The sequence below is a fragment of the Taurulus bubalis genome, assembly GCF_910589615.1.
Source record: "Taurulus bubalis genome assembly, chromosome: 15".
NCBI lineage: Eukaryota > Metazoa > Chordata > Actinopteri > Perciformes > Cottidae > Taurulus > Taurulus bubalis.
Window position 1 is genome coordinate 4523473 of NC_136603.1, and position 15021 is coordinate 4538493.

The window sequence follows — 15021 nt, forward strand, 5'->3', positions numbered from 1 at the left end:
GGTCGCCAGTCAACACGGGGCAGCGCACTTCCTCCGACTCACGCCTGAGTCTGGAGCTCAGCGGAGAAGGATTAGACGGTATTTTAGGAGAGCTAGACTCAGGTTTGACAGCTGAGAACGTGATGCCATGCGGAGTTTATGGTTCATGTCCATCACTGGTTCATCTGCTAATTCTAATTGTTTAGTCTAGAAATGTGGGGAATGGTTTATAATGTCTCAAGAGGACACGAAAACCTCTTCAATTGTCTAAAACCTGAAGGCATTTAATTAACTGTGTATTTGACTAGTTGGAAGCAGAGATTTTTTTTGATGACGTAATATAGTTGTAGTTTTATTTCCAGTGGCCGGACTAATTGATGACTCCGCTGATAGTTACAGGTCGGGTCCTTTTATCTTATTTCATGTTACAGAAGTTTAGTGCGAGTTATTTTGTTGGCTACAGAGGAAGCGAGCAGCGGGACCAGATAATAAATACAGAGGTCCAGGTGGTATTAAAAACCTTGAGGCTTTTTTCCACGAATCAATGTTGAAACTCCTTTTTTTAAAACTCCAGGAGATGAAGTCGAAGCCACCTGGTTCACTGTTTATGAGCAGAACATTTTCTAAGAATAAATGGCAGAGGCCGGTCGGTGCAGTGAGGATTGTGTGCAAATGACTGCAGATAAATGTAGATGTTCTGTAAACCAACACCTTTCAAATAGTGCTGAACTTTTATTTTGCTTCGTGGGGGACACACTGTTTTTTCTTCTTCTCCTTTTCATGTTACTCCGATTACGCTCTCGTCATTATTTAGGGAACGATGCTGGACATGAGAGTTAAAGCTAGATTATGTGGTAAAGTGTGCAATATCAGTATTTAGGTGTTTTTAAATGCTCAGCAAACATGTAAACCCTCTGCCGACACAGGGGCCGGTGAGGCCGGGTCGCACACCTCCACCTGTCCGACCCACGCCGCTCACCGAGAGCCTCCTGGCAGCATATCTTTCTTATATCCTTCAAAATATAATCATTTTATCATATTTATTACTTCATTAAAGTGTAAATATTGGTTTGATGGTCACACAAGACAGTGTTTGTTTCACGGGGAACCGACTTGTGTTAATGACGTTTGTGTTGAATCCGCCGCACGATTTATAAACTATTTTTTCAACAAACTGACTTTATTTTGTTTTTGAACACCGTTAAACCGCTATGGAGCATCTCAAGAGTCAAGAGGTTTGGAAGTGTCACTGCTGCTGATTATATTTGACCTGCATTGTTGGAGCTCGGTATTAAGATCCTTAAATTAAAAGTACTAAAGCTACGATGTGAAAATAGTCCACGGAGAGCAAAAGGCCTGCATTCAAAACTTGAGCAGCAAAACTATATTTAAAGTATGAAAAGTAAAAGGACTCATGTTGCAGTATATAATATAGTAAATAGTATACTAAAGTATAATAAAAACTGTACTTAAAAGTACTTGTTATGCAGAGTGTCAAATTTCTAACTGGATTATAATGGATGATGCATTGTTTAAGCATTTAATGTTGCAGCTGGAAAATGTGGAACTCATTTGAGTAATTGTATATACTTATATTTTAGTTCCTGGTCATTATTTTATTAATCTGAAGTAACTTTTTGCTAAAGTTCTCACAGAACGCAATCAAAACTGAATCCCTGAAGACCATGAGAGAAAGCTCCGGAACAGCTACTAAATACTTGTGGTGCGATTGCATATCCTAATGTGAGAAACTGACTTAACAGCATCCTGTGTGTGCAAAAATAACTTCAGTATCCAAAGAAATCTGAACAATTGAATTTATTAAATAAAAAAAAAGAAAAGAAATCACCATTAAATCGTCTACATTGTACAAAACAAGTCAAATGGTCACTTCAATTTGCTATTTTACGAAGAAACATCCCATTTTATGCAAGTAATATATCTGTATACTGTAATTATTCTTAGTTGAAGCAGATGAGAAGATTTAAAGTCAACAGCACGACGACACCACATTCACATTTAGACTTCGTAGCCCAGAACTGCTTTGTAACTTGAACCCCGCCTCTCACATTCAAGCAGCCATTTATTATGCGAAATCAATAATCAGCAAACGATGGAGATTGTAGACGACGTACTGGATGATGCTTTAAGAAAGAAAACCCTCACAATGCTGCACGTATGAAAATGAGCCCCACAGACTTCTCCGTAAACATGATCTTAAAACAAAGGCTCTGGCGTTTGAGGCGCTTCACTTATTCGAGTTCGACACGAAACTTCAGAGAAAGTCACAGAAAAACGCTCAAAGCTCTGTAAGAAAAGTTGGTTTAATTAAATCAAATGACACGATTTCATTCACATAACATTAGCCGGGGGAAACAACACTACAGATATATTATATATGCAAGAAAAAAACTAAAATTAACAAAATAAAAAAAAAAAGGGACAGACAAACATGGCTATGCATCTTTTCTCGCGCTCTCTTTGCAGTAAATAATGTGTACTATGAAATCTGTATAAGTATGTTTCTCTCTGTTGAGTACAGGAGTAGTAAACTGGGCTCGATGGCTCTCGTCCTCAGTTTTCTTTCAGGCGAGGCAGACTTCCCCCCAGAACCCCTGGACGAAGAGGCAGAGCCATGTGACGGAATGGAAAGTGGGGATGGAGGCGGGGTCATCAAACGGTTGCAGCTCCAACATACTCATCAGTCCGTTTTGGGCAAAGTTTGGTGGAGGTGGGCGCAGTTTCCTCGGTGGCTGAGGAGAAACCCTCCCCTCCCCCGCCACCAGCACCACTCTGCCTGTATTAAGTCTGTACAGCAGGCCAGGAGGGGCGGCTTAGAAACCCATGCCGCCTCCCATGCCTCCCATTCCCCCCATGCCGCCCATGCCTCCCATGCCGCCTCCGGGCATCTCCTTCTCCTCCTTGGGGATCTCCGTGACCACGGCCTCGGCGGTGGAGAGCAGGGAGGCGACTCCTGCGGCGTCCAGCAGGGCCGTCCTCACCACCTGTCGAGGGAGGAGGAGACGCGTTAACGGCGTTTCAGGGGCACAGTCGGAAAACGCTGCAGTTTAGTTTGGGTAAAGTTAAGGCTGCAACTAATATTGTACTTAATTTCGTTGTAAAATAGTGAAAAGATCTTTTCAAAAAACAAAAAACAGTTGAACAAATGTTAACGTTGTGATGTTAATGGAAAGATAAATATATTAATTGGAGATATAGTAGTAAAGTAGTGCTGTTGATTGAGTTTTGGAAGAAAAGCCATATTAAATAATTTGCACTGCAACCATTTTCATTATCAATCAATGAATCTTTTGGTCGATAAAACTTCAGAAAATAGTGAAAATTAATAGTTTCTTAGAATCCACGTTGACATCTTATAACGTCGCACCAAAACAATATAAAACTGAGAAAAGCAGCAAATGTGAGAAGATTGTCAAAACCAGTCATTATACGTCAAAAAAAAAAAAAAAAGCCAAATATCACAAACCCAAATCATAAATTTTCCACACAAGGCTTTACAATCTATACAGAACTCTTTGCTCAGAGCCTCCTCGCCACCAGGTGGCAGCGTTGATCCGGCTTAGAGCTGAACTCAGGTGCCTGTGCAAAGGTGAAAACCAGAGTCTTCCTCCTCTTCGTCCACCGTGAGCGAGCGCTGTACCTTGGTGGGGTCGATGATGCCCTTCTCCACCATGTTGACGTACTCTCCCAGCATGGCGTCGTAGCCGATCTCCGCCGGCCCCTGCAGGATCTTCTCCACCACCAGAGAACCCTCCATGCCGGCGTTCTTAGCGATGGTCATGGCGGGAATACGCAGCGCCCGTCTGATGATCTCCACACCTGTTTGGAAACGGAAGGGAATCAGTCATGAGTGTTGTAATGATGGAAATCTGCTACTTTCAACATGCAAACAAAAAAGCCCAGTGAATGTGCTTAATCGAGTTTTCACCACCAAGATATTAAACTACTTTAAGAGACACTTTACCCTTAATATACTTTAAGTTTGTCAATTACAGGCACTTTATCACACCAATTGATTATCATTTATTTATTTGAAAATAACTACTTACTGGAGCAGTATTTTAATTTTATAAGTTACATTTTAGACACAAATATTCTACTTTTTACTCCACTACATTCATAAATAAGTTAAGTTGGGTTGCAGTTTATTGTTAAATGTTATGCACCTCCCGCCAGGACAAATTCCTGGCGGGAGGTGCATAACATTTATGTGAAAACATACATGGTAATAAATGGTTCTGATAATACAAAATATAATCAACCAATAAAATGTAATAAAATATTACAGATTAAGATGAAGTTTGGCTCCACCTTTAGAGTGATTAACACATTAATGGATCAATAATGATCCAATAACCTAATGATTGTAAAAAGGGGACTACTTTTACTTGATATTAAACACTGCCTGTATGCTCTTAGTTTACAGAGTTACACTCCAGAGTGAAAGGCGTTTAAAATAAATATCACGACGTCATCATTCCGTGTCGCTCACCGATCTTCTGGTCGGCGTTGGCGGTTTTGATGGCGTCGAGCACCGGGATGCAGCGCAGCAGAGCGCAGCCGCCGCCCGGCACGATGCCCTCCTCCACGGCGGCCCGCGTGGCGTTCAGAGCGTCGGTCACGCGGTCCTTCTTCTCGTTCACCTCCACGTCGCTTGTTCCGCCGATCTGAAACGGAGAGAGGCGAAACCTTCAGTTGTTTTTCTTCTTCTTCTTCTTCTTCTTCTTCTCCTCCCAGATCAAGAAGTAGCGCGTGAAGCCGCACCTTGAGCACCGCGACGCCGTCCGACAGCTTGGCCAGCCTCTCGTTGAGCTTCTCCTTCTCGTAGTCGCTCTCCGTGTTCTCCAGCTGCTCCAGGATCTCCGCCGCGCGGCGCTCCACGTCCGCCGGGTTGCCGCCTCCCTTCAGCAGCAAGGTGTCGTCTTTGGTGATCTGCACCTCGCCGACCTTACCGAAGTCGTGAGCCTGGATGTCTTCAAGAGCCAGACCCACAGCGTCCTCTCCAAACACCTGGAGAAACAGAGTCATGTTAGGCACGTCCGCAATGACCTGCGGCATTTAAATATCTAAAACACATCTTGATCTTTTGAATACCACAATGTAGAAATACTTTGGGACTTTAATGCAAGACTTTTACTTATAACTATAAGTATAAATATATATAAATAAGCATCAAAATGTACTTAAACGTACCAACAGGCCCATTTCAGAATATATATGATATTATTTGATTATAATTATTGATGCATGTGATCATTACTTTAATGTTGCAGCCTTCAAAAAAAAGGTGGAGCTAAATTTAACTTATTTATATACTTCACTTTATCTGCTGGGGAGCTTTTGAAAGCTGTCCCAGGGATCAATAAGGTGTATTTTAAGCTATAATATTATACTTTGTATTAGCAATCTGAAAACTAAACTTGTCAAATAAATGTAGTGGAGTAAAAAGTACATTATTTCCCTCTGATATGTGTCGCAGTGGAAGTATAAAGTTGCATAAAATGGAAATACTCAAGTAATGTGAAAGTATTTAGTTACTTTACATCATTTATTATCCCTTGAGAGAAACGTGGACTTACGGTTCCCCCGGTGGCGACGGCCAGGTCCCTCAGCTGATTCTTCCTGTTGTCTCCAAAGCCTGGAGCTTTAACAGCCACCACCTGAAGCCCGACCTTCAGCCTGGAAATTAAGGGATTGAATAGATAGATAAGCAAAATTAGAAATTTTTCTCAATACAGTAGAGAAAAAACAAACATCAATCCCTCAAGTTAAGACACTTTAAATGGAGGAATAAAAGAAAATACATAAGAAAAAAGGGAACAATTCCTGTTAAGAAATGCATAAATATTCAATACATTTCCCCCAGTTTCCATACATTAGTCCCACTTATCACTACTGGTCTAAAACATTTACTATCTTCAGTAAACCATAATGTCTCCCACCCCCTCGTTAACGCCATCTAGCCTCTGAAGAGTCAAAATCCAGTCTGGTGCCTGCAGTGGACATCAGAGGATCACCCAGTTAATACAGATACGGCTCAAACTCCTCCAGAAACTCAGTGACCTAAAAACATTGACGAGTTTCGTTCAGCCCTCACCCAGACCCTTAGCTTTCTTTAAAACCTAGAATGCAATATAGCACCTAAATATATTTAGTTTTGCAAAAAAAGAAATCATCATTTCAAGAGACACGTTATTTTTTTCTCTTTTGTAGATTTCCTATTGCTCTTTAACTGATGGAATAAATAAATTAAAATAACCAATAGCTGCAGCCTCTTTTTTTTTCTAAATCAAGATGGTCCTCAGAGATGTCTGCAATACATTCACCCTGTTTTTTAAAAATCGTATATATGCACCTGTTGAGAACCAAAGTGCTGAGCGCCTCTCCGTCCACGTCCTCGGCCACGATGACCAGCGGTTTGCGGTTCTGGTTGGCGAGCTCCAGGGCCGGCACGATGCTCTGGACGGTGGAGATCTTCTTCTCACTCAGCAGCAGGTAGGCGTCCTGGAACTCACACCTCTGACCTGGAAACCGGAGACGATGGATTTATTTTATTAGCCTTTTTTTGTATTTCTTCATAGGCGACAGGAGACGTTACAGCAGTACGAGCACAGCTACCTTTGGCAGTGTTGATGAAGTAAGGGGAGATGTAGCCGCGGTCGAACTTCATGCCCTCGATGATCTCCAGCTCATCGTGCAGAGTCTTCCCATCCTGAGAGGTAAAGCACGGATTAAGTCAAGACTCCACCGACTAGACTAGTCATTAGAGAAGTGTACACAGGGCCAGAAGGAAAGCTTGTTCAGGCTCTCGGCCAAGTAGCTTTTACTAAATTAAAAAAGCGTTCACAGTGTAGCATTGTGGGGGACCAGCGACTAGAAAGCAATAATGGTGATCTCCTATTTTTACTGAATATTGACCCCTAATAAAACATCAAATGTATCGTTCATTCTCCTGATCAGACGAGTGCAGAGTTGACTTTACAAGCGTGTAACGTTCTGATACCAACCTTGACAGTGATGACTCCCTTGCGGCCAACTCTCTTCATGGCGTTGGAAATGATGGTGCCAATATCCACGTCTCCGTTAGCTGAGATCGTAGCAACCTTGAAGACAAAAAAACAAAACACATTCAAGCATTTCATGACGAATTTACGTAAACGTAGAGACAGTTACTCAAATAGACAGTGAAAAGTCCTGCATTAAAACCTGTACTAAATATTCCTTATATGACAGTTTTGGATTAACATTACAGCTGCATTGTACTCGATGTATTCGGTTACGTTCCACCGCTGCATTTGTACCTGTGCGATCTCCTCGGGGGTCGTGACCGGCTTGGAGAGATTTTTCAGCTCCTCGATGACGGTTTCCACGGCCATCATGACTCCGCGGCGGATCTCCACGGGGTTGGCGCCTTTGCTGATGGTGTCGAAGCCCTCCTTGGCGATGGCGCGGGCCAGAACGGTGGCGGTGGTCGTGCCGTCGCCGGCCTCCTCGTTGGTGTTGTTGGCCACGTCCTGCACCAGCTTGGCGCCGATGTTCTGGTACCTGTCCTTCAGGTCGATGCTCTTGGCCACAGTCACGCCGTCCTTGGTGACCTTGGGGCTGCCCCAGCTCTGCTCGATGATGACATTGCGACCCTGGAGTACAGACAGGAAGTGGTGCGTTAAAGGGGCCTCTAGCACTGGGGTCAGGTTACCTAAAAAGCAAGTAAATGTCAGTAATAACCAAATTGAATATTACCTTTGGGCCCATGGTGACGGCCACAGCGTCAGCCAGCAGGTCGACTCCCTGCAGCATGAGGGCACGAGCTTCAGCGCCGAACTTGACGTCCTTGGCGTAGCCTCGTGTGAGGTGAGGAGCCAGCGCCCGGCACACGGGCCTCACCTGCTTCATGACCGATGGTAAACGAAACATCTCTGTGGGGAGAAGAGACAGACGAGTCATGAAACATTTCGGGGAATTATGATGGAACAGAGATTACATCTGCAAAGTTATTGAGTCATCACAATAATCTTATTTATACACACACACACAATAAATGTAATATGTAGAGCAAAAAGTACAACTAAACAGTGGTTTTACATTTATGCAAGTACTATAGTAAAAAGGTACTTGAGTATTTCCATTTTCAGCTACTTTATACTTCTACTCCACTATATTTTTTAAATGTTATACTCTACGCCGCATTTATTTAATAACTTACTGCTCAAGTACGCTTCTCTTGCTCTTTTCTGCTACTGCCCAATAAATATATTATAATAATCCATAATACTTTAGTCCACAGGGGGAACTTCACGAGCTACTCAGCAATATATTAAGTGATATCTGAATCTATCTATCTACATTATTCAGCAAACAAAAGGGTATTTTTTAACTACATTTTGATGCAAAAGCTTTTCCACTAAAAGCAAATCTTTTAATTATAAAAATTACTTTACTGTGGTATTGTTACTTTAATACAAATTAAAAGATCAGAGGATTTCTTCCACCACTGCCCCTCCCTCTCTCAAGATGTCACAGGAGGACAGATGAAGTCGTACAAAGGTTAACTGGGCCCCTGGTGGTCACTAGTGGCATGACGTGCCACCAGTGAATTAATGAATGAACCAACCTCCACTAGTGGAAGTTCATTCATTCATTGTCCACAAAAAGGTGCATTTATTACCAAAATGTCACAGCAAAGCTTGTGTTTTCAGGGAATAGATAATATGATTTCACACAAGCACATTAGATTGGTTATAAATGTATGAGTTGGTTTAATTAATACTATCCCCCCCAATAGGGCTGTAATCAAAAACTATTTTCTTTTAATGGTTGATTATTTTCCTAATCATTAAAAGTAATAAAAACCAGGAACAAATGTCATTTACATTGCCTTCAGACCATATCCCCAAAAGTGTTTCATTGACATTAATACAAACCGCGCATCATCGGCTCATATTCTATAAGATCACCATACGTTTGTTCTTTTTTTATTTATGCATTACAAGTTGTTCTCAAAGGACAGAGCAAACGGCCTGTTTTATGACGATGCATTTTCCAGCTGATCCAAGAAGTCTTTTACAGAGTTTATAGAATAAGTATTAATATATACACATTTATATCATGGCCTTGATCTAGGCTGGATTATGAAAAGGTATCCCACACAAACCAGTTCCTGGGTAACCCCCCCCCGCCCCTCCCCCCACGTGTGCTCTTCAGGTCGCGCGTCACAAGGTCATATTGTAATAAAAAGAAACGCATGTGCGGAACTGGCTCAACATCATCGACCCTCCTCAGACTTATCAATGGAGACCATCAGCAACGATATTTATTGCACAACAATTGTATCACTATAATATTATTAATAAGCCACATCCCGTCTGAAGTTGTGTCCAAAAATTGTGTTGCAAGCATGACTTCAATAAAACGAAATGTTACATCATGTCAGATACGAGACACGACTGATTAAAATACATTAAATAACCGGCTAAGATTAAACGTGTAGTTTAAGGGGGCTGTTAGCTGCAGGGAATATTTCAGCAGATGTCCTTGCAGGCAGAAATAAAATGATGTTAGCTAGGAGGAGTTATAGCTAACGTTAAGAGCAAAGTCTACATTGCAGAGCCGGCGCTAATCCAAAGTATATAACTTAATACATTAATAGTTACGTTAACGTCATGGAGATGTTTTTACAGAAATGTCGGCACTTACTTGCGAGGTGAAAAGCGTGTAGCTGCAACAAGGTGCACGTCTGTGAGACCAAATGGTAGAAAAAGGACAAGCCGTGTGGTGCAAATGAGCTGCTCAGACGGTACTGCACATGGTCTATCACATCCGGGTGATTTACCGGCTGGGGGCCCCGGACCATGAATAACGCCCATGACGCCAGACTTTTTTTTTAAAACCTTTATTGATATTTCAAAGCATTCTTTTTCTCTTTTAATTAATTTAGCTGATAAGAAATACTGTCCAAAAAAATAAAAAAAATGAACTGTTGAGTAGTTTGTAGTAAAGTTACACACAATGGAAATCCTCAACTAAAGTACACTATTTTATAATCCATACGCGGTATGTCAATGCTCGTTCCGGGGTGCGGCGTTTCTGGAATTTTACCGTGTGCCATTGGAGGAAAAAAAATAAAATAGAGGTCAAAGTTGACATTGTGCAACATTGCTCCGACTTGGAAAAGTATGAACGGGAGAGAACAAAACACTGCAAATACAATACTAATGTTTTACAACACGCTTTAATCTCATAAAAAATAATAACCCACGTGAACGGGAACGTGTGTTTTGCCGTTAGGTGTTCTAGAATTTTCGATAACTGGGCTGCCAAGTTTAGGGCGTGTAGTGCGCATGCGCTAGATATTCACGTGGAGACGTTTCCCCTTCCAGTGTGTCGCATCAAGAACCGGTGTTGCAGCAGCTTTTCACGTCGACTCTCAAGACCTCTCACACATCCAGAAATGGTAAGAGACGTTTTATCCTGTCTGTATTTATAATTAACATAAAAACAGCCGAGTAAAAAAATACAGAATGACGCATATGGCTGCTGAGTTATCGCGAGCTAACGTTACCTTTGACGTCGATTCACAAGGTCACGCCGTTTATAAGCCGAGTGAGAAGAGACTGCATGCCAAACACAGCCATGTTTATCTTCTTCATACACGACAGCAACTGTCAGACGGAGAAGACAGGCGAGCTTTTATGTTAAACGTGTGCAGGTGCAGCTCCAAGCTGACATGTTTCTGCCCTCTCGCTCAGTGTGAGTTGTGATTTTGTGTCATTAAACGCAGATGCATGAATATCTGATCCCGGTATTCATTCATTTCTGCAGCAGGAGCCACACGTGGATGAATCAAGCGTCTGCTCGCACCTACTGACACTCATTCACACCAGTTTGCAGCCTTTTTATCTCTTAAAACTGTCTTACTTATGACGCGTAAGTCACATTAATGTGTCATATTTCACTATGCATGCCCTTGGTCGGCGGAAAATACGAATTGCGTGCTCGTTGAATCCATTTCCGGGTTATGTTACGTAGACGATGACCTCACGACCTATACACGCGTTCAACGAAAGGCAGTCTGTTAACCCACAAGCAGTGCAGATGATAATTTACAGAATCATAAGCAGACTAAAATATATAATAAATAGAATGTGGAATTAAAAATACATACAGTAGAACACGTGCAGTAGTTATATTAGGCAGTGCAGGTATAAGTAAAACATGGTGTAGGTGTGTAAGAAATGTTTATAGTACATTATATACAGAATAAACAGCTGGATGTATGATGTGAATGTGATGTCTTCACTATAGATCCCATATGCACAGTATAGACAGTGAAATAAATGTGAATACTTTATAAATCGGGTTAAAATCAGAGTGAAATTATCTTAACTTAAAAGCAGAAATTGTCATTTTAAAGCAGCGTACTTTTACTTTGACAATTTGCATTATTAGATTTGCAAAATATCCTGATTTCATTACAGTGATTACGTTAGGAATGTCTGACTCTTGACAGCTTTAAATGCAGCTAGAAATATATGAATATGACTAGAGGAGTATATATGACAAGAGAATAGCACCAATATTTTCCAGTTTATTGGGTATCTAGCTAAAAATAAATCCTACTCTTTATGAATGTTATTTTTAAAAAGTGATTCAACATTGTATTGTAATTTTGGAGGGTGTGGCTTGTTTGAAATGATTGTCGACAATCATTAATATAAATGGGGTGGACAAAATATCAAAGTTTACAAAGATCAGCCAGAAAACACGAGGTTAATCATCACCATCTTGCGCAACAACCCCTCCCCCGAAATCTCAAACTCTTGCAGAGAACCTTCTGGCAAACTGGACCCACACCGGCCTTGAATGTTATCTCGTCCTGTTAAAAACCTGGAGGACGTTTCTCCACCAGTCAAGGCTTTTATCGACGTGTTTTGTTAGTTAGTTTGTCGCTGACTTCTGAAACTGAATTATTCACTAGAACTTCAAGAAGTCATCAAAGTACTTAATCAGTCGTCCTTGTCTTCCCCGGCCTCGGGTTAAACTGTCACGATGAATAAGTGACTCCACTTGTGACTGTTTGCCGATCGGTGAACAAACCGTACCTGTCTCTCCCACTTCCCAAACAACCTTCACCCCCAAGGTCACTCGTGCATCTGCTGCTATCAGACATGTTGGCAGCTGCTGTTTTAAGTCTTCCCCTCCCCCACTCACCTCCTCCTCCTACAGACATTGCTTGTAGCTTTTGCCTGAAATAGTTGACATAATGAAGAAATGCTGACTTTTGTTACAATTGAGTTTAGCAATAATTGACTTCACAAAGGCTGCGTCTGTGTAGTGGAGCTGCTTATTTATTCTTCAGACACTCTTTTCTTAAGCTGTCCTCAGCCGCCCTCCTCCTCTTGTAACACATGCTCAACTCAAGATGGCTTCTTACAGCAAATGAAGGCTGTCTTTATTATGGTTTCACGGAATTAAAATGTTTAATATAAATATCTTTCTTCAATTGCAGGCCTTCAGGAAATTCCTCCCCATGTTCGACAGGGTGCTGGTGGAGCGCTTCATCGCGGAGACGGTAACGAAGGGCGGCATCATGCTGCCGGAGAAGTCTCAGAGCAAAGTGCTGCAGGCCACAGTGGTGGCAGTGGGACCCGGCGCCGTCAACCCGGTGAGATGAGCCCCGCTGAGCATGTTTTAGATAGATAGACGGGGTTCTTACGGTCGTGGAAAACTTGGAAAAGTCATGGAATTTTAAAATGGTTATTTCCAGGCCTGGAAAAGTCCTTGAAAAAAATAAAATCAAAAATGTTTTGGAAAAGTCCTGGAAATGTGTTATATTCATGTGTTCATGTCGTTCATTTACACTGAGTTTTAAATAATGAATATGCTTTTAAAAGAAAGACGCTCAAAATATAAGCAGGCATCTATATACATGTTTATTCTTTTAAATCAAACTATTGTCTCATTCATTTGTGTCATTTAAGGTTTACTGTATGCTTTGTATTCTCATTGTTAGTTTAAATACTACATTTACTCACTTTTTACTGTTTACACCCAGATTTCACAAAATGTTTGGTCATGGAAATTTGGTTTAAAGTCATGGAAATGCATTGGTCAAGATGTGTATGAACCCAGATAGAGAGATAGATAGATGTATACTTTAATCATCTCCAAGGGGACATTTGTTTGTGACAGCAGCAAGCAAAGTTATATGGAAGACACAAACAAATTTCGTATGAGAAATTATATATATATATATATATATATATATATATATATATATATATATATATATATATATATATTAAAAAAACACGGAACAGCAGAGCGTATTACATAAAAATTAAACAATAAGGGACTAGTTATAAAGTCTTGTAGCAGAGGGCAGGAATGTTTTCCTGTATCGGTTCCTGTGACAGCGGAGCTGAGGAAATGTGAGGGGTTTGTACCATTTGGCTAACTTTTTTTGTGTGACCTTTTTATTCTAGAAAGGTAACGTTCTGCCCGTCAGCGTGAAGGTTGGCGAGAAGGTTCTCCTACCGGAGTACGGTGGAACCAAAATCAGTCTCGATGACAAGGTGCAGTACAGTCTCAACTGGCTCCGCTAGGATTTGTTTCCTCTTGTGCGTTCCTTGTTTTACATTTCTTGTTTTCTCACTCTCTCCTCCAGGACTATTTCCTTTTCCGTGATGGAGATATTCTTGGTAAATACGTCGAATGAGTCTTCATCTGTTTTTGTTGCTGTATCATGTCGAGTCCCCATCATCAACCACCGGAGAGAAGAAATTAAGTGGCTACTTTCATGTCTTTTTTTTTCTATGTTATTGCAATTGTAAATAATTCTAATCGCATTTTGTTACAATAATAAAGGTGAACTGCGGATAACATTCTTTTTTTTTTGTCTCATGACTTTATATTGTTGCCAATAGAAGAGTTAGCAGTGGATATTTAATGACAGGAATACTTTAAAGTAAAGGTTCACTTGCTCTTTTTTCTGTAGTGTTTGACTGTATCAATGAATGAACCCAATACATCATTTATTCTTTCATGTAATTAAAAGAACTACAACTACATCCTACCCTTGCATGAATTAAAGCCTATTTTATATTATGAAATATCAACATCATTTTGTGAAGAGGAATGTAATGTGTATGACAATTGAAGATCTAAATTATAATATTGTAAAGGACCGATCCACAATTAAATAGGATGGATAACTGTAATGGGGGGAGGGGCAAAAGGAGTTAATAAAATAAATGGTGCCTTTCCCCAATCCCAAAAGTAGGAAAACTAAGTTTAGAGAAAAAAAGACAAAATAATTAAGTTTGGCAGTGAAGTAAAATATCAAACTATATCTTTAGCCTTTCATGAATTAAAGCCTAATTTCTAAGATAAAATGCAAATTATAGGACAATCTGTAATTTATTCATTACTTATTATATTCTTGTAGTCTATTACAAGTAAGATCAACTAAAACAGAATTTCTGTGTAATTTGGCGATCAACAAAATTAAGCCAGACCTCATCTTTTCTAGTTTCATATCATAGTCAGCGCCTTCACTATTTCAAAACTGAGCCAGTAGACTCTGAAAGACGGTAAAGTCGGTCAAAAACACGGAGCTCATTTGAACTGTTTACTAAACTACAGTCTTGGTCGGCTTCATCTGTTCATATTAAGAGCTTTCAAGGCAAAGACATTCGATCCTATTTGAATAACCGGCATGCTTCTGCGTTGTGTAAATAAGATGCCTCTCTGTTTATTCTGACATCGTTAATAAAGGAGAAGTGCCATGTAAATACAAGGAAGAAGTTTATTGGCATTCTCTTAATTTTGGCCACAGTAGTCACTACACAGGAGAAACAAATTAAGGTTTCATAAAAGAAAGAAAGAAAGACATAAAACGAGTACAAAGGCTGTAAAGTGTCACCGTCTGGTTGTAATTGTATTAAAGTCAGTAAAGTGAAATGAATAAACCGTGTTGTTGCATGCAAAGATGTGTTTGTATCATACAAATACATTCTAATTAGT

At 40.5% G+C, this 15021-nt stretch overlaps 2 protein-coding genes across 3 annotated transcripts in view; one reads left to right on the plus strand and one right to left on the minus strand.

The window, feature by feature from the left end:
* Positions 1–613: 613 nt before the first annotated feature.
* hspd1 (heat shock 60 protein 1) lies at positions 614–7914 on the minus strand (the record flags this gene model as incomplete). The annotated part of the gene is made up of 10 exons (XM_079231096.1): positions 614–2984; positions 3641–3819; positions 4493–4667; positions 4765–5010; positions 5580–5679; positions 6356–6524; positions 6619–6712; positions 7008–7103; positions 7302–7637; positions 7741–7914. The coding sequence occupies 10 exons, from the start codon at positions 7912–7914 to the stop codon at positions 2814–2816; spliced, it is 1740 nt and encodes a 579-aa protein (XP_079087222.1). The 3' UTR covers positions 614–2813.
* Positions 7915–10387: 2473 nt separating this feature from the next.
* The window catches only part of LOC306747729 (MOB-like protein phocein), a 10369-nt gene continuing 5735 nt past the window's right edge, over positions 10388–15021 (plus strand). The window contains exons 1-4 of one of the 2 annotated variants that reach the window (XM_079230814.1): positions 10388–10450; positions 12506–12661; positions 13482–13571; positions 13664–13881. In XM_079230814.1, the coding sequence (XP_079086940.1) occupies positions 10448–10450; positions 12506–12661; positions 13482–13571; positions 13664–13714 (300 nt within the window). In that variant the 5' untranslated portion in view covers positions 10388–10447 and the 3' untranslated portion in view covers positions 13715–13881. Of the gene's footprint in view, positions 10451–12505; positions 12662–13481; positions 13572–13663; positions 13882–15021 lie in introns of those variants that run through there. The other variant, XM_079230816.1, reaches the window with a different exon arrangement.